At 37.9% G+C, this 27,926-nt stretch overlaps 3 protein-coding genes across 3 annotated transcripts in view; all 3 read right to left on the reverse strand.

Annotated features, from left to right (window-relative positions):
• Positions 1–11,113, reverse strand: part of LOC137037991 (ERC protein 2) — a 47,838-nt gene extending 36,725 nt beyond the window's left edge. The window contains exons 1-4 of the mRNA XM_067412424.1: positions 11,018–11,113; positions 6,734–6,778; positions 6,223–6,378; positions 1,125–1,292 (exon numbers count right to left, since the gene is read on the reverse strand). Coding sequence (XP_067268525.1) covers positions 1,125–1,292; positions 6,223–6,378; positions 6,734–6,778; positions 11,018–11,113 — 465 coding nt within the window. The remainder of the gene's footprint in view (positions 1–1,124; positions 1,293–6,222; positions 6,379–6,733; positions 6,779–11,017) is intronic.
• A 6,166-nt stretch (positions 11,114–17,279) lies between these two features.
• Positions 17,280–20,478, reverse strand: tlr9 (toll-like receptor 9). Its single transcript, XM_067412423.1, has one exon. The coding sequence runs from the start codon at positions 20,476–20,478 to the stop codon at positions 17,314–17,316; it is 3,165 nt and encodes a 1,054-aa protein (XP_067268524.1). The 3' UTR covers positions 17,280–17,313.
• Positions 20,479–27,413: 6,935 nt separating this feature from the next.
• Positions 27,414–27,926, reverse strand: part of LOC137038382 (acylamino-acid-releasing enzyme-like) — a 47,218-nt gene continuing 46,705 nt past the window's right edge. The window contains exon 23 of the mRNA XM_067412886.1: positions 27,414–27,911. Coding sequence (XP_067268987.1) covers positions 27,806–27,911 — 106 coding nt within the window. The 3' untranslated portion in view covers positions 27,414–27,805. The remainder of the gene's footprint in view (positions 27,912–27,926) is intronic.

Consider the following 27,926-nt stretch of genomic DNA (forward strand, 5'->3'; position numbering starts at 1 on the left):
GCTTAGAGAGCCTGACTCCTGATGGAAGCGTTTCAGACACTGAGAGGAAAGAGCTGAAGCTGCAGTGGAGATCAGGAGAGAATTACAGAGTGTTTGAGCTCGGATGACTGAGAACATCGCCTGAGAACTAAACTAGGAACCTTTAAAATAGCATAATTGGTGCACTTTGCAATGTTTACTGGCTATTTTAAAATCATAAAAGACACCTATTGATGTCTGATATATTTAGTTGGATATGCAGGTTACATCATTTCAGACGATTAAAAATGCAGTGAGATGTGAGAGCTGAGGATTGGGTTACTCTTCACCTGAGAGGAACATGTGCTGCTACAGGGTGTTGTGGAAAACAAAACACACCAGGAAACACACATTTAGTGTCCAGTCAATAAATATCTTATTTCTGATTGGGACGGAAACAAGAAACAAGATTTCAATCAGAAATAAGATTATTTTTCTCACCCCATTGGCAGATCATTTTGCCTGTTTTAAGTAAAAACTCACTTCATTTAGATTTTATTTTTAACAAAACAAGAAAAAATATCTTATGTCGTTTTACTGATCTAGTAAATTAATCTTGATTTAATAATTATTAGATATTTTAGACTAGAAACAAGACAAAATTACTGAGTAAGAAGAGCATTTTTTGCAGTTTAGAGATGACATGGAGCTACACTGCAAAAAAATGCTCTTCTTACTCAGTAATTTTGTCTTGTTTCTAGTCTAAAATATCTAACAATTCTTAAACCAAGAAGTATTTACTAGACAAACAAAAGTAATTGTCTTGTTTTGAGAACACATAAGAGAGTTTTTGCTTAAAATAAGATAAATAATCTGCCAATGGGGTGAGAAAAATATGATTTCTGTTTGAATTAAGATTTTTCTCACCCAGATTATTTATATTTTAAGCAAAATCTCTCTTAATTTTTTTTTTTTTTCAAAACAAGACAAATATTTTTGCTTGTCTAGTAAATGTTTCTTAATGTAAGAATGTTTAGATGGTTGGACTAGAAACAAGACAAAAATACTAAGTAAGAAAAGCATTTTTTGCAGTGTAAAGCAGGGCAAGTTGAAGATTTGTCATCCCAATAGCACTCAGATGTGTGTTGTGTGTGGTTTTGCCGGACCTCTGTCTGAAGCACACACGCTCTGTGCTCTTTGGCCGTGAGCGACTCCTTCAGGACCTCTATGTGCTGTCTGCAGTCTGAGTTTTGATTGGTCAGCGCGTCAAGCTTCGTTTGAAGTGTCATCGACTCAGAGTCTTTCTTTACTACTTCCTGTTTCAGCAGATCAACCTGAGACATCGAGACAGAGACAACAAAACAAGGGCAATAGTTTGCAAAAAAACAATACACAACCAGGAAAACATTTCAAATTAGAGCAAAAATCCACTAGAGAGATGAAATACGGAAATGTGTTCTGTGTGCTGTTGTCATAGACATAAAAATAAGAAGACATCTGTTGTCATGAAACACACTGCAAAAAATAAAAAGTATTTTTGTCTTGTTTCTAGTCCAAATATCTAAAAATTCTTGCATTCAGAAACATTTACTAAACAAATAAAAATTATTGTCTTGTTTTGGGGGAAAAATAACTCAAAATTAAGAGATTTTAAAATCTTATTTTCAAGATTTTGCTTGAAATAAGCTAAATAATCTGCCAGTGGTGTAAGCAAAATAACGTTGTTTAAGATTATTTTGCTTACTCCATTCGCAGATTATTTTGCTTATTTTAAAGGAAAACTGCGGTGAGAAATGACCCTAGGGGTAATTAACACATGCTTACTGAGTAGATCTTTCTCTGGGATGAGTTTTCATGAAAATTTAATGTAAAGAGTTTTATCTCTAAAAACAGATTAGTTTATAACGCTAGTATATGGGGCATAGAATAAGTCAAATTAAATCGCTAGTTAATACCACTAACAAGGCTCAAAATAGCCTTACACTAACACGGCAGCATAATGAGGGTCCCTACATGCAAACCCCCTCTCTTGGGTCTGGCCTTGACGTGGCGAGGGGGCTTGCGTGTTCCAGTGACCCTTCAGAGCGATACCGCCGGGAGCTTGCTCCTGGTAGGGCCACCCTAGGCGGGTCGGTCTACAGTGTAGGTTCCAGACAAACAAAGACCCCACCATGTCGGTACGCTGTGAGGTGGCAGCCCCACCAACCGACTATCCTGCGGAGGGCTAACAACCCACCCAGGAGAAACCCTTTTGTTACGAAACTGATCAGAGAAAGTAGCCGGACTGCCCAACATGGTAACGTACCCCAGCATGCCCCGACCAACGAGTATGGATCAACCTTCGTCGCAGGACCCGAGTCGCCACATGGAATGTCCAGACACTCCTTCGCCCAGGAGCAGCCACCCTGCTGTCCCGAGAGCTCTGCCACTATAACATCTATTTGGCAGGGCTCTGTGAAGTTCGATGGCACGGCAATGGCGAAACAACAGCAGGGGACCATTGCTACTTCTGGAGTGGCCCAGAGAGACGGACAGGCCTTTATGAAGTGGCACTTGCTATCCCAAAGGCAAGACCCTCATCAGCTGGACTCCCCTGAGCAACAGATTACTGTCAGCCCTCCTTCTCCACCAACACGGCAAGATAACAGTAATTGTTGCTTATGCCCCCACCAATGTGGCTGATGAGGATGCGAAGGATGCCTTCTTTGACCAACTCCATCAGGCTGTTGGCTAAGCCCCACCACACGACATTACCATCCTCCTCACCGATGCTAACGCCACTCTGTCCAGCAGTGATCGGTCCACAGGCTCACCTGTCGGCATAACGTTTGCTGACAGGTCCACAAACGACAATGGTAACCGTCTACTCCTTTTCTGCCACCAAAACAACCTAAGCATTGCTGATACCTGGTTTTCCCGGAAACGTATCCATCACTGGACATGGTACAGCCCAGATGGCAGAACCAGGAAAGCGTTAGACCATATCCTCATCTCTCGATGCTGGAAGCAGTTTGTCACCAACTGCCGTGTGTACAGAGGAGCAGAGCTTGGCAACACAGACCATCGCCTGCTGGTGGCCCAGCTCAAGTTAAAGCTGCGAGCTAACCAGCACACCAAGACACAGCCTCGTCTGGACTCCTCCCTACTCAGTGACCCAAACATCGCCACAGACTTCAGTCGCGCCATCCACACCACCTTTGATAACCTGGCTACCGACAAGGTGAACCTTCAGGAAACCTTCAGACCTTCAAGGAAAATGTCATCCAGTCAGCTCACAATGTCTTCGGATGCTTTCGACCTTCCCCGAAAAAGCCTTGTATATCGGAGAGGACACTTAACATCATCGACCGGCGGCGTGAGGCCTGGCTCCGAGGCGACCTGACGGAGTATTGGCGACTGAACCGCCAGCGCAATGTGGCTATAGCCGAGGATAGGGAGAAGTTCTGGCAAGCAGAAGCTAAACATCTAGAGTATGCGGCCAATAACAACAATATGAGCCGTGTCTTTAGTCTGCTGCGCAAAGCTCGTAATGGCTCACGCATCAAGACAGCCCTAGTGAAAGATTCTGATGGCAACCTCATAGCAACTGAAGCAAACTGCCTCGAACGCTGGAAAGAGCACTTCAGCCTCCTTCTGCAGCACGGTACCTCCCCGGCTGATCCCACCATCTCATCGGCCACTAATGCTGCATCCCCCAGCACAGTCTGCAATACAGACCCCATCACACCTGAGGAAGTCAATGAGGTGTGGAAGACAGAGAGGCTTCCCAACGACTGGACTAGAGGAGTCATTTTGCCCTTCTGGAAACATAAGGGTGACAGGCTAGTCTGTGGCAACCACAGAGGCATTACTCTTCTCTCCATCCCCGGCAAGCTCTTTGCAAGGATCTTGCTCACTTGTGCTCTGCCAGCCATCAGAAGCAGCCGCCGCCCCCAGCAGGCTGGCTTCATGCCTAACCGCTCCACAACAGACCAAATCTCTGCCATTCACTTGCTGATAGAGAAGACCTATGAATTCCGTAAAGTCTGACTTCTTTATATCGGGTTCGTAGATCTTAAGGCTGCCTTTGACACCGTTTGCCATACTTCACTGTGGAGCATCCTACATGCCCATGGAGCACCACCCAAGATCGTTGCCCTGTTCAAGTTGCTTTATAGCAACGCTCAGAGCTGTGTCCGCATCAACGGCAGAGAGTCAGACTGCTTTCCCATCTCCAGTGGCGTTCGCCAGGGCTGGGTGGCTGCTCCCGACCTCTTCAAATGCATCATTGACCATCTGATGTCTAGGGTTTGTGACCGAAGGACACGACCCGGAGTGTCCTTCGGTAGTTACACCCTAACTGATCTTGAGTTCAGGACCTATTGGCAGATTATTTATCTTATTTTAAGCAAAAACTCTCTTCCTTTTGAGTTAATTTTTTCCCAAAACAGGACAATTACTTCTGCTTGTCTAGTAAATACTTCTTGTTTTAAGAATTTTTAGATGTTTGGACTAGAAACAAGACAAAAATACTGAGTAAGAAGAGCATTAATTTGCAGTGTAATTGTTGACCTGGTTTAGATTGTCTAAAAATATATCAGACTCAGAGGTTTTGTTAGACACTGATCAATAATAATACTTTTTTTATCCAAATAAAGAAATGAAAGCTTATTCTGCACCTGTGAGTAACTACTGCTGCTTCACCTTCAGTGAAAGTGTCTATCTCTCCACCATCATCTCAGTATCTATCACTCCACCATCTTTCAGTATCTATCTCTCCACCATCTCTCAGTATCTATCTCTCCACCATCTCTCAGTATCTATCTCTCCGCCATCATCTCAGTATCTATCTCTCCACCATCTCTCAGTATCTATCTCTCCACCATCATCTCAGTATCTATCACTCCACCATCTCTCAGTATCTATCTCTCCACCATCTCTCAGTATCTATCACTCCACCATCATCTCAGAATCTATCTCTCCACCATCATCTCAGTATCTATCTCTCCACCATCATCTCAGTATCTATCTCTCCACCATCTCTCAGTATCTATCTCTCCACCATCTCTCAGTATCTATCTCTCCACAATCATCTCAGTATCTATCTCTTCACCATCATCTCAGTATCTATCTCTCCCCCATCATCTCAGTATCTATCTCTCCACCATCTCTCAGTATCTATCTCTCCACAATCATCTCAGTATCTATCTCTCCACCATCATCTCAGTATCTATCTCTCCCCCATCATCTCAGTATCTATCTCTCCACCATCTCTCAGTATCTATCTCTCCACCATCTCTCAGTATCTATCTCTCCCCCATCATCTCAGTATCTATCTCTCCACAATCATCTCAGTATCTATCTCTCCACCATCTCTCAGTATCTATCTCTCCACCATAATCTCAGTATCTATCTCTCCCCCATCATCTCAGTATCTATCTCTCCACCATCATCTCAGTATCTATCTCTCCACCATCATCTCAGTATCTATCTCTCCACCATCTCTCAGTATCTATCTCTCCACCATCTCCCAGTATCTATCTCTCCACCATCTCTCAGTATCTATCTCTCCACCATCATCTCAGTATCTATCTCTCCACCATCTCTCAGTATCTATCTCTCCACCATCTCTCAGTATCTATCTCTCCACCATCTCTCAGTATCTATCTCTCCACCATCTCTCAGTATCTATCTCTCCACCATCTCTCAGTATCTATCTCTCCACCATCTCTCAGTATCTATCTCTCCACCATCATCTCAGTATCTATCTCTCCACCATCTCTCAGTATCTATCTCTCCACCATCTCTCAGTATCTATCTCTCCACCATCTCTCAGTATCTATCTCTCCACCATCTCTCAGTATCTATCTCTCCACCATCATCTCAGTATCTATCTCTCCACCATCTCTCAGTATCTATCTCTCCACCATCATCTCAGTATCTATCTCTCCACCATCTCTCAGTATCTATCTCTCCACCATCTCTCAGTATCTATCTCTCCACCATCTCTCAGTATCTATCTCTCCACCATCTCTCAGTATCTATCTCTCCACCATCATCTCAGTATCTATCTCTCCACCATCTCTCAGTATCTATCTCTCCACCATCTCTCAGTATCTATCTCTCCACCATCTCTCAGTATCTATCTCTCCACCATCTCTCAGTATCTATCTCTCCACCATCATCTCAGTATCTATCTCTCCACCATCATCTCAGTATCTATCTCTCCACCATCATCTCAGTATCTATCTCTCCACCATCTCTCCATCAGTCCTTCATCCTAACCTTGTTCTTCATGAACTTTGAGTGGTTCTTATAGACCTCCATCTGTTTGAATTCTTCCCCCTGGCCATCTGTGTGCAAAAGGCCATTAGTCTTCATTGTTTGGATCTCATCCTCCAGGTCTCGAATATTCCGCTCCAGCGACGCAAGTTTGGTGTCCTGTGTGAAGGACAAACAGCCAAGGGTGTGATTTATGGAGAGAGGTCAAACTGACCGATCGATCAATCAATCAATCAATCAATCAATCAATCAATCAATCAATCAATCAATCAATCAATCAATCAATCAGTCTGTTTGTCTGTGGGGCGGGGGGCATATTTTTTGTGACATATGAGGACTCAAATGTGTATAATGCCATGGGTATGACACAGGTATTACATGAGAGGGTAAAATATAAGGACATTACCCATGTCCCCACTTTACAAAAGGCTTATAAATCACACAGGAGGAGTTTTTTTAGAAAGTAAAACTGCAGAAAGTTTCCTGTGTGGTGCGTGCATGTGTTGTAGCCTACCTTCCATATGAAATCAGGCTCGTAACACAGCGCTGGAGATGTTCTCTGAAACACATGACATCCATATCAGCACACTTTAATAAGAATATGCACGGGGATAATCATAAGAAGATGCTGCTTAGCTTACACACACACACACACACACACACACACACACACACACACACACACACACTCACCGTGTTCAATAAAACCAGAGTTAGAGAGCAAGAATCATACACAGATCAGTGTGTTGTGAAATAGCTGAGTGTGAGCCTGAAAACATCTGACGACACTCGCACAAATAACCAAAGATAAACGAAGTGAATGAATAAAACTTCTCTTGAATCAGTATCTCGTTTGACTGAACATTGACTTCTACAGTTGATAAAGCGCCTCACGCTGCTGTCAGTCTTTAGCAGAGGCTTCAGCTTGTCTTCAGTGTGTTCTTCCTCTCGTGTTTAATTGCATGTTTGACTGGAATGTCTTGCCCCGAGTTCTTTCTCATTATATGTTTAAATGTATGTTATTATTTAGAAGAGATGAATCGCTGCAGAGTATTCCAGCTCATCGAATGTTTTCACTCGCTAAGGGATTTATTTCAGTCATTCTGTCAGGTTTTTTATTGTTTTTTTCTGTTATTCTCTCAGGTTAGGAGCGGCTGATGGGAACGTCTCAGTGTTTCTGGCGTCCCCTGGTGGTCACAGTCCTGTCCTGAATCTATTATTATCATTATTTTGTATTTTATTTTAATTTTTTATAGCAAAATTAACTAAATAATTCGGTATAAGAAATATAAACCATCTTTCAAATCTAAAAGTATGTAAAAAGTTAAAATCTATTGAACAATAAACCTAAAATAAAAGGAAGCAGAGAGATCGAGAAGAAAATGAAAAGAAAGAAGAAATCTATTATTATTATTATTAGCGAACTTTTTAAGATCTAATTTCTTATTGAGCTTTCTCTATGATCAGTGTTGAATGTTTCAGTGTAGTTTGAAGATTGTGTGTTTTTAAGATGTGGTGTCCTTTTAATCAATGAGTTCTTTATACAGTAGATATAAGAGTCTCTTAACGTGTTAACTGCTGTTTTTGTTTTTACTCACACCAGAGCTGGACAAATACTCAACTTCATTACCTGAGTAAAAGTAAAAGTACTACTGGTCAAATATGTTACAAATGAAAGTTGTAAAAACTGATTTTTACTTGAGAAAAACTACAGAAGTATTTGTTTTCAAAAGTACTTAAAGCTGCTGTCCGTAACTTTTTTTATGTTCAAAATGTACAAAAATTATATAATGAGAATGTACAACATGAATCCTTTTTCCAAACCGTGTTTTTGTCTTACCCTGAATCATTATGGTACACTTATAATAAGTGTTTATATTGGGACTATTTCAGGCCAGACTGGCAGGTACCGCTGTGGAAGAGCACAGTCCCTGCGTGATCCGCCATAGAGAAGTTATCCGGCTGCAGTGTTCTTCCGCAAGATGCATGCAGTTCTGTTTATTAACCACTAGAGTGCAAAAAGTTACGGACTGCAGCTTTAAGTATCAAAAGTAAATGTCCTTTGCTATGTCGCCGCATTATTGTATTATAGTTGTATAAATGCACATTATGCCATCATGGTTTAAGCCAGTCAGTGACGCTCCATCTGACACACTAGCAGACGACTAACTTAAACTCATTTAAATACTTGTAGAAAAGTTACAAAGCTCTTTATAAAGCTGCTGTCACTTTAAGGCCGAATGCACGGATCCAATACACTGATACACATCTGATATTCTCACACTGTTCACCTTCACTGAAGACAGAATCAACTTTGTTTATGTGAATACTCCACTAAATGAGCATTTGGACATCCGTCTTCTTCCATTTTGCTCTAAACTATAAATCAGTGTTTAATAAATGCTGTGAAATCATTGAACTTCACGAGACTCTACAAGAGTGATTCCTGAAAGGCTTTCTGCAAAAACCCAAACACCTTTTAAAGAAGAAAAAAATCATCACTGACTTTCAAAGCTGCGACAGAAACGACTTTCCACTTCGAGGACCTTGATAGAAATGTAGTGGAGTAAAGAGGAGGATATTTGTCTTTCAGATGGAGTGAAGTTAAAGTCAGAAGATTACAGAAAAAATAATACTCCAGTAAAGCACAGAGACTCAAACAGTGAACTGAAGTACAGGACTCGAGTAGATGAGCTGAGGGACTGTCCAGATCTGCATTTTAGTAATCATCATACATTCGGAATAGATTAATTTCTACATAGAGAAACTGATTTTGATTAATTCATGTTCAAATTCAGTGGTATAAATGTAATATCTCAGTGTCATTAAATATCTATTTCCAGTGTTTGCTGCCATCTAGAAGAAAGAGCCGAAACTGTCTGCAGGGTGTCTAGAGCTCTCTGATACACACTTTCAAAATGTATTTATAACCTTAAAATCAAGCGCCTTTTTATTACAGCTCAGACAACATATACGTACATGTTTATGACTTTTAGCAGTGTTTTATGTAACTTCAAAGGGTTTCCTGTAAAATGACACCAAGATTGTGTGTTTAGAGACCACTGTCTGTGTGTGTGTGTGTGTGTGTGTGTGTGTGTGTGTGTGTGTGTGTGTGTGTGTGTGTGTGTGTGTGTGTGTGTGTGTGTGTGTGTGTGTGTGTGTGTGTGTGTGTGTGTGTGTGGAGCTTTAGAGACAGGGCCGTAGGGTTTTAAAATCAGTGAGGTCTTAAATTTGATGTAGTTCGTTTTTTTTTTTTTTTTTTTTTTTTTTTTTGGAAAATGTAGAGTTTTCTGATCTACATATGTGCATTTTTAAGCTGTTTAAAGGCCCCCAAAAATTATACAATTTATATTCTATACTTTTATGAATTGAAAAACCATAAGAAAAAGGTGAATAAACATTAAGAGTCAATGTTCAGCAAATATTAGTTATTATGTTTTGAACTATGTTGTATAGCTGAATTTACTGTGTTTGTTGTCAAACTCGAACAAACATTTTTTAAATTTTTATTTAATTTTAATTTATATTGACAAAATATTTAGGTTTTTTTTTTTTTTTTATCAGATAACAGTTTAATCTTTCATATGCTCATGTCATAGTGTTTCACTTCCATTCTTCCAGGGTAAATCTGTATTATTGAAACAAAACCACGTAATTGTACCAGACATGTGAAATTAATGTGGGGGAAAAATTATGACTCTGAACCCCATGGATTTACACAAACTGAGAAAGTCAAAAAGTCCCATTCTGCCTAATCTGATGAAATCAAGCTCATGTTTATTTCTCACACGGACAAAATATGTGTTACATTAGAAAAAATGACATTATGAATCACTTAAATTTTAAGCCTATTTTTAATTTAAAACGGCAAAATTAGACATTTTTATAAGTTGACCTTATTCTTTTTCTCGGTTGTTAAATATTTCTATCCCTAAACAGCTGTCAAATATGAAATGTTACGTTTAGCTACGTGCAATCACACTTAATTTCCATTGAGCTGGAACTCGAGCATCATCTGTGAATGTAAAGCTCGCCTACTTTGATTTGATTGGTCATCTCAAAATGTACGGTAATATTTTTAATGAGCGGAGACAATGTGTGATGCCCTGGGGTCAGCAGATAAACATCACAGGCTCATTTATGGGTGAACTATCCCTTTAAAAATAACACAAAATAATGAACATAACACACTGCAAAAAATGCTCTTCTTCCTTAGTATTTTTGTCTTGTTTCTAGTCAAATCATCTAAAAAAATCTTAAAACAAGAAGTTTACATCAAAATGTAAACTTAATAACCAAAAATTTGACCCAATATAATAACAGTCACAGCAAAAAGCAAGCTGTGTTAACTCAAATAAAGATTTGAATGGTTAAGAATCAGCTGCTGAAATCACGTGACATTGGCGAACCAAGTCGATTCGCTGACTCATAACCGTTTGAATCTTTATTTGAGGATTGAACACAAACGCGGAAGAGAAGACAATGCTGAATAAAGTCGTAGTTTTTGTTATTTTTGGACCCAAATGTATTTTGGATGCTTCAAGAGACTCTAATTAACCCACTGATGTCTCATATGGACTACTGTGATGATGTTTTTATTCCCTTTCTGGACATGGACAGTATAGTGTGCATACACTTGCATACGCTCTCGGACTAAATATAAAATATCTTAAACTGTGTGTGAAGATGAGCGGAGGTCTTACGGGTGTGGAGCGACATTAGGGAGAGGAGTTAATGACAGACCCTGAACTAACCCTTTATATCATACAGGTCATATATGAGGAGCTAAAGGTCTGACCTTCACGCTGATGACGGTGTTCAGGACTTTGGCTTCTGTCCTCCGGTGTAACTCCTGCGGAGGAACGCGGTAGAAACACGGATGTCTGCTCATCATTCTTCTTCTTCTTCATCCGGCTCTCTGACTCTGAGCTGAAGATGGTGTCCTCTTGGGCTCATTTTAAACTCCTAAACTCTTCTTAGCTGTTACGCGTCCGTTCCTCTTTTCTTCTACACATGTCATCGCTGAGCCATTGTGTTTCGGTCTCTATCTATTATTCATTGAATGCTCTTTTCCTTTTTTTCGTCTATGGCTGCGCTCCTCTAAATGTGATCTGACTCTCACAGTGGCCGCTAAACGCTCTCAGTCATCAATCATTCATCACACACTGCAAAAAATGCTTTTCTTAGTATTTTGGCCTTGTTTCCAGTCAAAATACCTACAAATTCTTAAAACAAGAAAGTAAAATTGTCTTGTTTTGGGGAAAAATAACTCAAAATGAAGAGAGTTTTTGCTTAAAATAAGATAAATAATCTGCCAATGGGGTGAGAAAAATAATCTTGTTTTCTGTTTGAATTAAGATTATTTTTCTCACCCCATTGGCAGATTATTTATCTTATTTTAAGCAAAAACTCTCTTCATTTTGAGTTATTTTTCCCCAAAACAAGACAATTACTTTTGCTTGTCTAGTAAATACTTCTTGTTTTAAGAATTTGTAGATGTTTGGACTAGAAACAAGACAAAAATACTGAGTAAGAAGAGCATTTTTTGCAGTGCAGGACTAAAGTATGTATGATCCATATTGGTCATTTAGCATTGTAAAAGAAAACATCAATAATTTAGCTAAATATTAGCCTGAAATGGTAAGCTATAGCTAGTATTATCCAACATGGCAGCTATGGGGCAAAAATGCTGCGGGGTAAATTGAGTCAGTGTTTTAACTCTTCATAAGGCACTGTAGTTGAGTTACATCTCTGGAGGATAAACTGGTGTAGCTTCAATGTAATGTTACACAACTGGTTTAGTTTATCGTTTTCTTTTTTTTTTAAAAAAAGTTTAGTTTGAGTTTATTTGAGAGGAATGATGTAGAACAAATCCTTCTCTGAAAATCACCAGAAGATTATTAATCATATATTTATATATCTTGACACCTGTATCCCTAATGGGCTAACATGTTCAATATCACAGAAAATCTGCCATGAAGAGATCAGTCTGGATAAAATGTTTATTAGTTTCTCTTTCATTAATTCATTCATTTGTTCGTTCATTCTAATTTAGTCTTTATTTGATTTACTTTTACTCAAACTTGGGAAGGTTACAACTCTGGTGTTCATCATATTGTTTCAGAAATGCACAGTTAAAGATATTGACTTTCCACTTAATGTGGTTTTATGTTGTTTAAGTTCGCTTTGAGAACAGAAATATGTAGAAGCAAATTTAATTATTAAAGGTGTTTTTAAAAGAGGTCATTTATCTTTAAAACCTTTACCTGAGTTTGATCCAGATTCAATAAGATGGTGCAACTTACCCACTGACTCGGCTCAACTTACCCCTACCCTTGGGTAAACTGAGCCACAGAGGCCAGGTGTTTATGTTCTGATCATTTAAAACAATGCCAAACATCCTGACATTACTTTAGAGACTTTCATTGCACTCTGCTTTATTTTATCTTATCCTGAGGACCACACAAGTTTAAAATGGCTCATCTTACCCCACTCTCCCCTATGTTTGAGCTTGGGAAAATAAAAAGGTGAAACAAATCAGTCAAACTGAAATTCTAGGACACCAATGAAAATTGCAGAAAGTGTCAAACTTGCAGAAAATATGTATTTGGATTCAAGAAAAGAGCTATTTAAAAAAATTTCGGTAACCCTTTAGTACGGGGAACACATATTCACTATTAACTCCGCCTTCTGCCTCAATAATCTCCTAATTTACTGCTTATTAATAGTTAGTAAGGTAGTTTTTGTAGCGTTTAAGTTTAGGTATTGGGTCGGATTAAGGGATGTAGAATAAGCTCATGCAGAATAAGACATTAATATGAGCTTTAGAAGTGCTCATAAACAGACAATATCCTAGTAATATGCATGATCATAAGACACTAGTTAATAGCTAATAACTGAACCCTAAAATAAAGGGTTACCCAAATATCATTATTACCATTTAGCAGAGGTTATGAAATCATATAAATGTTTATTTTTTTAAACAATAAGTGGCAGGTATGATGTTATTTTTACTTTTATTTCCAGACGTGTGCAGGTGGAGACTTGAACATTAAATGAAAATGAACATTTGGGAGTTTGTGTCTGTCTTCAAGGCTTTAATGTTCAATTCAGACTCAGTTTGATCGTCATGTTCATAGCTCATAGTGATTGTAGTCATATCTTACAATTGGCTTTTAGAGGCGTTCTTATAATTAAAATGAGTTGCTAAACTCTAGAAACTGCAGGGCTATTTCTGATTAAACAGCATGAAACTGGAAAGGGCCTGAAGTTCAGAGGAACGTCTGAGATTTGGTCCGACAGGTGCAGCACTTCCTCAAAAAAACCCCAAAACTGCTTCCGTTTTTCTTCGACAGATGTTTAAATGTCAGTGGTTGGTATAACAGACCCTAACAGCACAAACTGCAGGCTTGAGTGAAAATAAAAAGTCAATGCCACCTAACCTATGAGTGAACATAACCTACTTACATAATAGATTCAATCTGCAGGAAAAAAAACATATTCATAAACAACATAAACATATTCATAAACAGCTCAATCTCTGATAAGTTTCTGTTTAATAATCCTGTATTATGAATTCGGGGTACAAGTTATAAATTGTTGCTAGAATTGGTCCTAATTGAATTCGATATAAATAAATAAAAATTACCCTAGAAAAAAACGAAAGAAAAAAAACCCCAGTAAACTTTTAATATTAATACTTCTCACACATTACAACAAAAATAAATATGACAAAACAATAAAAAAAAAAAAATATATATATATATATATATATATATATATATATATATATATATATATATATATATATATATACAATAAACAGTATTGTACTGCTTTCTTTATTATTTAAAAAAAAAATTTAAATTTATTTTAATTTAAAAATGTTTTTGTTTTATTTTTGTGTGTTTTAGTTGAGCATGCATTGAATTTCCCAGCAAAATTAACTATCCTGAAACATTTCTTTGGATAAAAGCATATGCCAAATGCATAAATGGAAATAACCTCATAAGGCAGCTGAGAAGCTATAGTAATTAAAATTATTATATATATATATATATATATATATATATATATATATATATATATATATATATATATATATATATATATACATACAGTCTTGTTCAAAATAATAGCAGTACAATGTGACTAACCAGAATAATCAAGGTTTTTCGTATATTTTTTTATTGCTACGTGGCAAACAAGTTACCAGTAGGTTCAGTAGATTCTCAGAAAACAAATGAGACCCAGCATTCATGATATGCACGCTCTTAAGGCTGTGCAATTGGGCAATTAGTTGAATTAGTTGAAAGGGGTGTGTTCAAAAAAATAGCAGTGTGGCATTCAATCACTGAGGTCATCAATTTTGTGAAGAAACAGGTGTGAATCAGGTGGCCCCTATTTAAGGATGAAGCCAACACTTGTTGAACATGCATTTGAAAGCTGAGGAAAATGGGTTGTTCAAGACATTGTTCAGAAGAACAGCGTACTTTGATTAAAAAGTTGATTAGAGAGGGGAAAACCTATAAAGAGGTGCAAAAAATGAGAGGCTGTTCAGCTAAAATGATCCTCAATGCCTTAAAATGGAGAGCAAAACCAGAGAGACGTGGAAGAAAACGGAAGACAACCATCAAAATGGATAGAAGAATAACCAGAATGGCAAAGGCTCAGCCAATGATCACCTCCAGGATGATCAAAGACAGTCTGGAGTTACCTGTAAGTACTGTGACAGTTAGAAGACGTCTGTGTGAAGCTAATCTATTTTCAAGAATCCCCCGCAAAGTCCCTCTGTTAAAAAAAAGGCATGTGCAGAAGAGGTTACAATTTGCCAAAGAACACATCAACTGGCCTAAAGAGAAATGGAGGAACATTTTGTGGACTGATGAGAGTAAAATTGTTCTTTTTGGGTCCAAGGGCCACAGGCAGTTTGTGAGACGACCCCCAAACTCTGAATTCAAGCCACAGTACACAGTGAAGACAGTGAAGCATGGAGGTGCAAGCATCATGATATGGGCATGTTTCTCCTACTATGGTGTTGGGCCTATTTATCGCATACCAGGGATCATGGATCAGTTTGCATATGTTAAAATACTTGAAGAGGTCATGTTGCCCTATGCTGAAGAGGACATGCCCTTGAAACGGTTGTTTCAACAAGACAATGACCCAAAACACACTAGTAAACGGGCAAAGTCTTGGTTCCAAACCAACAAAATTAATGTTATGGAGTGGCCAGCCCAATCTCCAGACCTTAATCCAATTGAGAACTTGTGGGGTGATATCAAAAATGCTGTTTCTGAAGCAAAACCAAGAAATGTGAATGAATTGTGGAATGTTGTTAAAGAATCATGGAGTGGAATAACAGCTGAGAGGTGCCACAAGTTGGTTGACTCCATGCCACACAGATGTCAAGCAGTTTTAAAAAACTGTGGTCATACAACTAAATATTAGTTTAGTGATTCACAGGATTGCTAAATCCCAGAAAAAAAAATGTTTGTACAAAATAGTTTTGAGTTTGTACAGTCAAAGGTAGACACTGCTATTTTTTTGAACACACCCCTTTCAACTAATTGCCCAATTGCACAGCCTTAAGAGCGTGCATATCATGAATGCTGGGTCTTGTTTGTTTTCTGACAATCTACTGAACCTACTGGTAACTTGTTTGCCACGTAGCAATAAAAAATATACTAAAAACCTTGATTATTCTGGTTAGTCACATTGTACTGCTATTATTTTGAACAAGACTATATATATAAATAATAACCTTTGCAGCTGAGTTTAAGCATTAAATTGTGGGTCAAATTAAGCCGCGAACATCAAAATTGTGAATAAATGTTGTACACGCATTCCCCAACACCTCAGTGTCAAAGGCATGTTCATGACCATAAATGAGAAACTGTTGCAAAATGTCAACAAATATCCTAGATTAACCAGTATTTTTAACCAGTCAAATTGACCTGCAAGTGTTAGCTATGACAGACAGTCCATGCTTTTAACTTTCAGCTGTTTCTGCTTTCTGGCATATCACTGAGACTAATGAAAGGTGTTTAGATCGATGCATTTTTTGACATTTTAGATCATGTTTTTCCTTCCCATACTACAAAATATATAAAAGCCAAAATACATTTTAACTCTTTCCCAGCCATTGACGAGAATTTCCGGCTTTCCATGTTTTCACATTCATACAGTAGGGGGCGCTATGACATCTTCTGAAAGAGTACAGAATATCCTGATCAAAATACATGTGATGAAGAAGCAGAAACAAGTAATAGAAGCATTACTGACAAACGTCAAATAACGCGATCATCAACATTAAACAGCATATAAATCAAAACTAATGATAATGTTACTGAATGAAGTGTGGCCATAGGACGAGCTACAGAGCTGTGAAGCCCTGAGGTGTTGATGGACTCCATCTGTGTTTAATCTGAATCTCATCTGGACAAAGTCTTTGACAAAAACAAGATTTTCTCAGTTTTTCGCTCAAATAAAATGTACCCACATTCAAGTGTTGATAAGAAAAGAATGCACGAAGCTTAAATTAAACGAGTTAAACGAGGCTCTATTCAGATATTTGGGGAAATTATCAAAAAACAATGGCAGAGAAAGTTAAATACACTGCAAAAAAATGCTTTTCTTACTTAGTATTTTTGTCTTGTTTCTAGTCTAAACATCTAAACATTCTTAAAACAAGAAGTATTTACTAGACAAGCAAAAATTATTGTCTTGTTTTGGGAAAAATAACTCTAAATGAAGAGAGTTTTTGCTTAAAATAAGATAAATAATCTGCCAATGGGCTGAGAATAATAATCTTAACTCAAACAGAAAACAAGATTATTTTTCTCACCCCATTGGCAGATTATTTATCTTATTTTAAGCAACAACTCTCTTCATTTTGAGTTATTTTTCCCAAAACAAGACAATAATTTTTTACTTGTCTAGTAAATGTTTCTTAATGTAAGAATTTTTAGATATTTTCACTAGAAACAAGACAAAAATACTAAGAAAGAAAAGCATTTTTTGCAATGTGTAACATTCTGATCAACCACAACCCCCCAAAACTATAGGACACATCCTCAGTACACTTTAGCCTTTTTAGAAGAAGCTCTCTGTGACATTTTTGTTGTAGGCTTTGACATTGTCCGACACGAGAGCGACACGCAAGTCATTCCAGAAGAGCGGCTGCGCCCGTGGGTTCTTGGGCCAGGATAGGACTGACTTTTTGCACAGCCGTTTTCTCATCTGAAGGTATTTAAACTTGGGGAAGACGAGATCCAGCAAAACAAGAACTGCAACGTCCACTTTCTCATCTAGAAGGCGCTGCTGAACCAGGAGGAAGGCTTGTTGGACCACCCCACTATAGTCACTAGGGCTAGTCAAAACAAACACCGTCTTTCTGCTGCTGTAGACCGCCTTGTGGAGATTCTCAATGCACGATTCTCCAAGCAACCAGTCTCGCTCCTCTAGGCAAAGTCGAAAGCGCCATCTGCCCCTTTTCTCCAATCTCGTAATCATCTCCTTGTAGATCCAATCTCGGACTGCCCTGTTACTCGTATCAAAGACCACAAATGCATCATACTGGTCATTGGTCATGCTGCCATTGGCTGGAGTGTGTCCCTTGTGTCCGGTCCACAGAATCTGGATGCAATACCAAAGGTCCCAACCGTAGAGATGCTTCAGAAGGGGAATGCTGGTCGCAGCCAATGTCAACAATAGAGTGCAGAGTAAAGCAAATCCCCCAAAGATCTCCTGGCATGAGCGAAGGTCAATCGAGAGGACATTCACCCCAGCCAATGACTCTGGGTAAGCGCAGTGAACCTGTGTGGTGAGATGTGGGATGTCCAATTCAGTTTCTCTGAGGAATTTGGCAAACCCTGACATAATGCAACTACAAGTAAAAGGATTTGAATGCAGCACAAGTCTGCAGGAGCTATTATTATTCTGCCCAACAGAGCAGAAGGCATAACCTTTATGGAAAGACGAGGGAAGAGAATTTACATCAAGGACCTTCAGCTGGTTGTGGTTAAGCATTAGGTGTTTAAGGTGAGCGGCCTGACTAAGGAAAGCCCTTGGGATTGCAACTAGTCGATTGTGACTCAAATCTAGGCTTGCGAGACGGAGCTCAAAATGGATGTTAGGTAAGAATGAAAGCATGTTTGAGCTGAGGTTCAGGTGGCAGAGCTGTTTGAGAGCCGAGATGTTTCCCCAAGGGAAATAGCTCAGCATGTTGGAGTCGACTCTGAGCACTTGGAGACTCTGAGGCAAGTTTACCATCACCTCTGGGGGAAACGATTTGAGCTGGTTTTCAGAAATGTCCAAGTGTGTGAGATTAGTAAGACCTTGGAAGAAATGCACGTATTGGTCACGCCTGGAGTCCCACATGATGTCCAAACGATTTCCTGAGAAGTCGAGATACTTCAGAGAAGTACTATTAAGGATGTTAGAGATTCGGAGACCAATGTGATTGTTCGCGAGACTCAGTATTTTAAGAGACGACAAGTGTGAAAGGAACGTGAAGCGATGTCCCATTCCCTTCATGACGAAGTGGAATTCATTGTAGCTGAGATCGAGAGCTTTCAATGTTCCACTAATCTCTTGGAAGGCCTTTTCCGAGTACAGGTCAATGCGGTTGTGTGCCATATTGAGGTAAGCTAGTTTGCCTAGAGGTGAGAACTGCTGGCCATTTAAAGATTGACTGATGTAGTTGTAGGACAGATCTATGCATACCACGTTTTCCATGCCTCTAAAAGTACTTGCGTTCAGCCATGGGATGTTGTTTTGAGACAGGTCAAAAAACAGGCTTTTAGAGCAGATCTGCTTTTTAAAATGCCAGATGGAATAATAAAAAGGACAGTGATCTCCGACAGAGCCCTGCATGGTGTTTGGTACGGGGACTTCTCGGATTTGCAAGCTGTGATATTCATGGTCACGATGTTTCTCACGGGTTTGGTATTTCGATATGGCTTCGGAATTGCAGGTTGAGTAGCATGGACTGAAAGAGAGCATGTTTTGGGAAAGGCCCACCCTCCTTAATGTCCTCAGCTGGCTAATAGAATCAATGCTCATGGAGCAGATGAAGTTCATGCGTAGCTCCAGGGACTCGAGTCTTCGTAGTTTCATCAGAGGTGCGAGGCTTTGGCTTGACAGTTCCTTGAAGAATAACCCACTCAGGTACAACTCCCTTAAAGCCGTCATCTTTTCTATGGCTGGTGACAGAATCAATTCAGGAAAGGACTTCAGGGGTTCATAGTTATAAAGCAGACTGAGGGACACAACATGCTGGAGCTCTTCATAAAAGGTGCCGTTCTGTATGGCGTAGGCTAGAAAGTTGTCAGATAGATCTAGATCTCGGAGATTGTGCAATTGCATAAAGAGGTACCGAGGAATTGTACGAAGGGAGTTTCCTCGCAGACTTAGACCAATTAGAGAGTCTCTCTGATCCACGAATGCATCCGGATGCAGATGCAGAGATTGGTTGTTCGGGCATGGGAAACAGGGTTCAGAAGCATGGTCGCATCTTTGGCAGTTCCACCCCAGGTTAAGGTGTCGCAGATGTGTAAGATTCGCAAAGGACTCTTTGGTAATACGTTCGATCTTGTTCTCTCCCAAGTCTAGACTTTCTAGAGAAAGTGGAAGATGTTGGGGAACAGTGGTCACATTGTTGTAACTAAGGGTAAGGTTCAAAAGCTCAGGAAGATCTCGAAACACACGTGGGTCGATGAAGTAAGGCTGATAACACGGGTTGGCGTAGAAACAATTCTTGCTTAGAAGTAGTTGTTTTAGGAGCGGTGTACCGAGAGGTTTGACAATATGAAAGATGTTGTTAAATTCCAGTCCCAAGACCAACAGCTGTTTTGGCAGAATAGGGATGCTCTTCAGGCTATTCCCTGCTAACTGGAGGGAAGTTAGGTTTCTAAGTCCGACAAATGCTTCTGGTTCAACAATCAGGTTGCACGAAGGCCATCTCTGCTCCTTAAGCTGATCTGGTACACAGTTCCACATCAAGCTGAGGTGCTTGAGATTGGGTAAACCAGAAAACGCATCCCCTTTAATGTAGTGTATATGGTTTAGATTTAGGTTGAGTGATACAACAGCGAGGGATATGAACCTTGGGATTTTACCAAGACGTCTGTGCTGGCAGTCGATATTTATGTGTCCATCCTTGGAAGTGTGACTTTCACATGGATAGAATTGAGGATGCATAGTTGCAAAAAGATGAAACTGATTCAGTATGAGAATCAGATACACGTGTCCAAACATGGCCTAGACACACAAGAACAAAAACATTAGAGACAAATCTGTAATGCAAGTTAAGATGCATTTACTTTTTACTCTGGTATATTCACTAGAACTGTAAAGTACAGCACTTATTGGTTTGTTACTATGCAAAGTAAAAACATAATTAAATCATATACATATTCAAGCATTTAATTGCATATAAACAAATTTCCAGTATTTCTTCATATCACTCAATTCTGACTTTATATCACACAATTCTGACTTTATATCACTCGATTCTGACTTTATATCACTCGATTCTGACTTTATATCACTCGATTCTGACTTTATATCACTCGATTCTGACTTTATATCACACAATTCTGACTTTATATCTCGCAATTCTGACTTTATATCTCTCAATTCTGACTTTATATCTCTCAATTCTGACTTTATATCTGTCAATTCTGACTTTATATCACTCGATTCTGACTTTATATCACTCGATTCTGACTTTATATCACACAATTCTGACTTTATATCTGTCAATTCTGACTTTATATCTGTCAATTCTGACTTTATATCTGTCAATTCTGACTTTATATCTGTCAATTCTGACTTTATATCTCTCAATTCTGACTTTATATCACTCGATTCTGACTTTATATCTGTCAATTCTGACTTTATATCTGTCAATTCTGACTTTATATCTGTCAATTCTGACTTTATATCTCTCAATTCTGACTTTATATCACTCGATTCTGACTTTATATCACACAGTTCTGACTTTATATCACACAATTCTGACTTTATATCACACAATTCTGACTTTATATCACACAATTCTGACTTTATATCTGTCAATTCTGACTTTATATCACTCGATTCTGACTTTATATCACACAATTCTGACTTTATATCACACAATTCTGACTTTACATCTCTCGATTCTGACTATATATCACTCGATTCTGACTTTATATCACTCGATTCTGACTTTATATCACACGATTCTGACTTTATATCTGTCAATTCTGACTTTATATCTGTCAATTCTGACTTTATATCTCTCAATTCTGACTTTATATCACGCAATTCTGACTTTATATCACGCAATTCTGACTTTATATCACACAATTCTGACTTTATATCTGTCAATTCTGACTTTATATCACGCAATTCTGACTTTATATCTCACAATTCTGACTTTATATCTGTCAATTCTGACTTTATATCTCCCAATTCTGACTTTATATCTGTCAATTCTGACTTTATATCTGTCAATTCTGACTTTATATCTGTCAATTCTGACTTTATATCACGCAATTCTGACTTTATATCACTCAATTCTGACTTTATATCTCTCAATTCTGACTTCATATCTCACAATTCTGACTTTATATCTCACAATTCTGACTTTATATCTCTCAATTCTGACTTCATATCTCACAATTCTGACTTTATATCTCACAATTCTGACTTTATATCTCACAATTCTGACTTTATATCTCACAATTCTGACTTTATATCTCTCAATTCTGACTTTATATCACACAATTCTGACTTTATATCTCACAATTCTGACTTTATATCTCTCAAATCTGACTTTATATCTCACAATTCTGACTTTATATCTCACAATTCTGACTTTATATCACTCAATTCTGACTTTATATCACTCAATTCTGACTTTATATCACTCAATTCTGACTTTATATCTCACAATTCTGACTTTATATCACTCAATTCTGACTTTATATCACTCAATCCTGACTTTATATCTCTCAATTCCGACTTTATATCTCTCAATTCCGACTTTATATCTGTCAATTCTGACTTTATATCTGTCAATTCTGACTTTATATCTGTCAATTCTGACTTTATATCTCGCAGTTCTGACTTTATATCTCACAATTCTGACTTTATATCTGTCAATTCTGACTTTATATCTGTCAATTCTGACTTTATTTCTCTCAATTCTGACTTTATATCTCACAATTCTGACTTTATATCACTCAATTCTGACTTTATATCACTCAATCCTGACTTTATATCTCTCAATTCCGACTTTATATCTCTCAATTCCGACTTTATATCTGTCAATTCTGACTTTATATCTGTCAATTCTGACTTTATATCTGTCAATTCTGACTTTATATCTCGCAGTTCTGACTTTATATCTCACAATTCTGACTTTATATCTGTCAATTCTGACTTTATATCTGTCAATTCTGACTTTATTTCTCTCAATTCTGACTTTATATCTCGCAGTTCTGACTTTATATCACTAAATTCTGACTTTATATCACGCAATTCTGACTTTATATCTCGCAATTCTGACTTTATATCTCTCAATTCTGACTTTATATCACGCAATTCTGACTTTATATCACGCAATTCTGACTTTATATCACTCAATTCTGACTTTATATCTCTCAATTCTGACTTTATATCTGTCAATTCTGACTTTATATCTGTCAATTCTGACTTTATTTCTCTCAATTCTGACTTTATATCTCGCAGTTCTGACTTTATATCACTAAATTCTGACTTTATATCACGCAATTCTGACTTTATATCTCGCAATTCTGACTATATATCTCGCAATTCTGACTTTATATCTCGCAATTCTGACTTTATATCACTCAATTCTGACTTTATTTCTCTAAATTCTGACTTTATTTCTCTCAATTCTGACTTTATTTCTCTCAATTCTGACTTTATTTCTCTCAATTCTGACTTTATATCTCTCAATTCCGACTTTATATCTCTCAATTCCGACTTTATATCTGTCAATTCTGACTTTATATCTGTCAATTCTGACTTTATATCTGTCAATTCTGACTTTATATCTCGCAGTTCTGACTTTATATCTCACAATTCTGACTTTATATCTGTCAATTCTGACTTTATATCTGTCAATTCTGACTTTATTTCTCTCAATTCTGACTTTATATCTCGCAGTTCTGACTTTATATCACTAAATTCTGACTTTATATCACGCAATTCTGACTTTATATCTCGCAATTCTGACTTTATATCTCTCAATTCTGACTTTATATCACGCAATTCTGACTTTATATCACGCAATTCTGACTTTATATCACTCAATTCTGACTTTATATCTCTCAATTCTGACTTTATATCTGTCAATTCTGACTTTATATCTGTCAATTCTGACTTTATTTCTCTCAATTCTGACTTTATATCTCGCAGTTCTGACTTTATATCACTAAATTCTGACTTTATATCACGCAATTCTGACTTTATATCTCGCAATTCTGACTTTATATCTCGCAATTCTGACTTTATATCACTCAATTCTGACTTTATTTCTCTCAATTCTGACTTTATTTCTCTCAATTCTGACTTTATTTCTCTCAATTCTGACTTTATTTCTCTCAATTCTGACTTTATATCTCACAATTCTGACTTTATATCACACAATTCTGACTTTATATCACACAATTCTGACTTTATATCACACAATTCTGACTTTATATCACACAATTCTGACTTTATATCTTGCAATTCTGATGACTTTTCTCAGAATTGAGAGATAAGTCGCAATGACATTTAATTTTTTATGAAAACAAGCTGTCAAGATAAACCTTCTCCGTCACTTGAAACATATTTAAAACAGAAAATCACTTACCAGTGGGTTGCAATCCAAATCTCTCAACTCCACAACACATTCACACAGGGAAGCAAAGAAAGCAGAAGCCCTGGGTCTGAGTGTGGGTCTGTTAAAAGCGTTCACCTTTTCATGGAAGTGAAAGAAAGGTCTGCAGTAACTGACAGTCAATCACACGCAGTCGGGGAACAGATGTTCAGAAGTGGCAAAGCATGTGATGGAAGTAATATTAGTTATTCTTGGTTTAAAAATAGCTACTGAAAATAAGAGATGGAGTTCGTAACAAACAGTCAGGGAGTAGAAAGTACTGGGCTGCCAGGGCTATAGTCCATTAATATTTGCATTTGAGCTGTTATCTAGCTCTAAACTGATATTGATGACGCATACACACCACACTTTTGAACAAATGAATATAAAGTTATTCCGTGTCGACTCAACCAGATTTCAAATTGTAGATTTTGTTAATAATTTTTTCTGTAGAAAGACAAACATAAATAGTGATGAAATATTAAAATTTTAAATATCAGAAATGTATATACAGTCTTGTTCAAAATAATAGCAGTACAATGTGACTAACCAGAATAATCAAGGTTTTTAGTATATTTTTTATTGCTACGTGGCAAACAAGTTACCAGTAGGTTCAGTAGATTCTCAGAAAACAAATGAGACCCAGCATTCATGATATGCACGCTCTTAAGGCTGTGCAATTGGGCAATTAGTTGAAAGGGGTGTGTTCAAAAAAATAGCAGTGTCTACCTTTGACTGTACAAACTCAAAACTATTTTGTACAAACATTTTTTTTTCCTGGGATTTAGCAATCCTGTGAATCACTAAACTAATATTTAGTTGTATGACCACAGTTTTTTAAAACTGCTTGACATCTGTGTGGCATGGAGTCAACCAACTTGTGGCACCTCTCAGCTGTTATTCCACTCCATGATTCTTTAACAACATTCCACAATTCATTCACATTTCTTGGTTTTGCTTCAGAAACAGCATTTTTGATATCACCCCACAAGTTCTCAATTGGATTAAGGTCTGGAGATTGGGCTGGCCACTCCATAACATTAATTTTGTTGGTTTGGAACCAAGACTTTGCCCGTTTACTAGTGTGTTTTGGGTCATTGTCTTGTTGAAACAACCGTTTCAAGGGCATGTCCTCTTCAGCATAGGGCAACATGACCTCTTCAAGTATTTTAACATATGCAAACTGATCCATGATCCCTGGTATGCGATAAATAGGCCCAACACCATAGTAGGAGAAACATGCCCATATCATGATGCTTGCACCTCCATGCTTCACTGTCTTCACTGTGTACTGTGGCTTGAATTCAGAGTTTGGGGGTCGTCTCACAAACTGCCTGTGGCCCTTGGACCCAAAAAGAACAATTTTACTCTCATCAGTCCACAAAATGTTCCTCCATTTCTCTTTAGGCCAGTTGATGTGTTCTTTGGCAAATTGTAACCTCTTCTGCACATGCCTTTTTTTTAACAGAGGGACTTTGCGGGGGATTCTTGAAAATAGATTAGCTTCACACAGACGTCTTCTAACTGTCACAGTACTTACAGGTAACTCCAGACTGTCTTTGATCATCCTGGAGGTGATCATTGGCTGAGCCTTTGCCATTCTGGTTATTCTTCTATCCATTTTGATGGTTGTCTTCCGTTTTCTTCCACGTCTCTCTGGTTTTGCTCTCCATTTTAAGGCATTGGAGATCATTTTAGCTGAACAGCCTATCATTTTTTGCACCTCTTTATAGGTTTTCCCCTCTCTAATCAACTTTTTAATCAAAGTACGCTGTTCTTCTGAACAATGTCTTGAACGACCCATTTTCCTCAGCTTTCAAATGCATGTTCAACAAGTGTTGACTTCATCCTTAAATAGGGGCCACCTGATTCACACCTGTTTCTTCACAAAATTGATGACCTCAGTGATTGAATGCCACACTGCTATTTTTTTGAACACACCCCTTTCAACTAATTCAACTAATTGCCCAATTGCACAGCCTTAAGAGCGTGCATATCATGAATGCTGGGTCTCGTTTGTTTTCTGAGAATCTACTGAACCTACTGGTAACTTGTTTGCCACGTAGCAATAAAAAATATACTAAAAACCTTGATTATTCTGGTTAGTCAGATTGTACTGCTATTATTTTGAACAAGACTGTATTTATTATTGAGTAATCCAGTTTTGTAGCGGAAGGTCAAAAGGACAATGTTCACCTGAGATCTGGAGCCAAACTACAGGAGTGTACAAACGACTTTCAGAGATTAGCAGATCTATTAGTGAAATCTGTTGACTTTATCAATCTGTGTTTCATTATATGCCAACGTTGAGCGCTCAAACATGGGGAAAAGCACTTCTGCTGTGTTTTTTGTCTCAAGTTTGCATGCCTCTAACTCCAGAATTATTAAGATGTGATAATATCCTTTTAGATTCGTTGTCTTTACAAACTTTCCTTTTTGATTCTTCATTTTAAAGACCCTTGATGGTTCAATCCCAGAGATTTGGAGATCTTAAAGTGGTTCCATGAGAAAACCAGTGAGTTCAGTAGTCGACAAATGTGACCAAATGTGGGTCAGTTTGAACACAACTGATACTCTTTATAATTAAAGAGGAATATCTGAAGAACAAATAAATGTTAAAACTAGAAATGTATCACCTCAACTGCATAGAACAGCCCTGTCTGAGAGCCATAATTATTGTTTTTCAAGGTTTTGACCAGAGAAATTGACCAGTTTACTGATGGAGCTGCATTGAGGCTCTGGGAGTGAACCATCGAGGGTCTTTAAAATGAAGAAACCAAAAGGACAGTTTGTTGAAAACCAGAATCTAAAAGGATATTAAGATATCTTTAATACTTCTAGAGTTGCAGGCTCGCAAACTTGAGGAAATAAAACACAAGAAGTGCTTTTTCCCCATGTTTGAGCGCTCACCGTTGGCATATAATGACACACAGATTGATAAAGTCAACAGATTTCACTAATAGATCTGCTAATCTCTGTGTGAGAATAAAATAATGAAGCTGCCATCTTTATAAAGTCATTTTTACACTCCTGTAGTTTGGCTCCAGATCTCATTGTTCTCATTGTCATTTTGACCCTCCTCTACAAACAGTGGATTAGTCAGTCAATATACATCCATGAATGCCATTTTGGCTTTAATCACTATTTATGTTTGTCTTTCTATAGAAAACAAAATATTAACAAAATCAAAAATTTGAGCCGGGGAAGTTTCCTAAATTTGGATGATTTGACTCAGAATGACCCAATATTGTGAAAAGAGAGCAGAAGGGGTGAGGTTTGGACCACGTAATGGAAAAAGCTTAAAATCAGCCTTACAGAAAGTCACTCAGAGCATTTTATTGAAAATAATGCCGTTTAGTACATATCCCAGAAAGCAACCATATTACAAAAAAACAGAACTTCAGAAAATGAGCTTCGCACAAATACAATTTGCCAAAACCTGAAAAATAAACCCATTTTAAAGAGCAGTAAGAATTGTCAGTGTAAATTAGATTGGATTATTTAAAACACACTTATGGCACCGTATCATTTCAATTTCTTCAAATATCACACAATATACCAGTGAACATCATCAAGTGCTTTTGCTTCAAATAGATGCAGATTCTGAATCAATTCAAGAGAAAAGCACCAATATAATGCCTTAATATGACAATGCAGCGGTTTTCAATGAACAAAGGGGCAAGAGCTGATTATGCAGAGGAAGTGACATCACAGAGAAAGGTGTTGGGTAACCCAGAGAGCGGCGTTTACGAACCCATCCGATTCTGCGTCAACTTTGGACAAAGCGTGATTATTTCCTGGATACCACAGCAATCTGTGGACATATGAG

Source organism: Pseudorasbora parva, chromosome 13, assembly GCF_024679245.1.
Source record: "Pseudorasbora parva isolate DD20220531a chromosome 13, ASM2467924v1, whole genome shotgun sequence".
Taxonomy (NCBI): domain Eukaryota; kingdom Metazoa; phylum Chordata; class Actinopteri; order Cypriniformes; family Gobionidae; genus Pseudorasbora; species Pseudorasbora parva.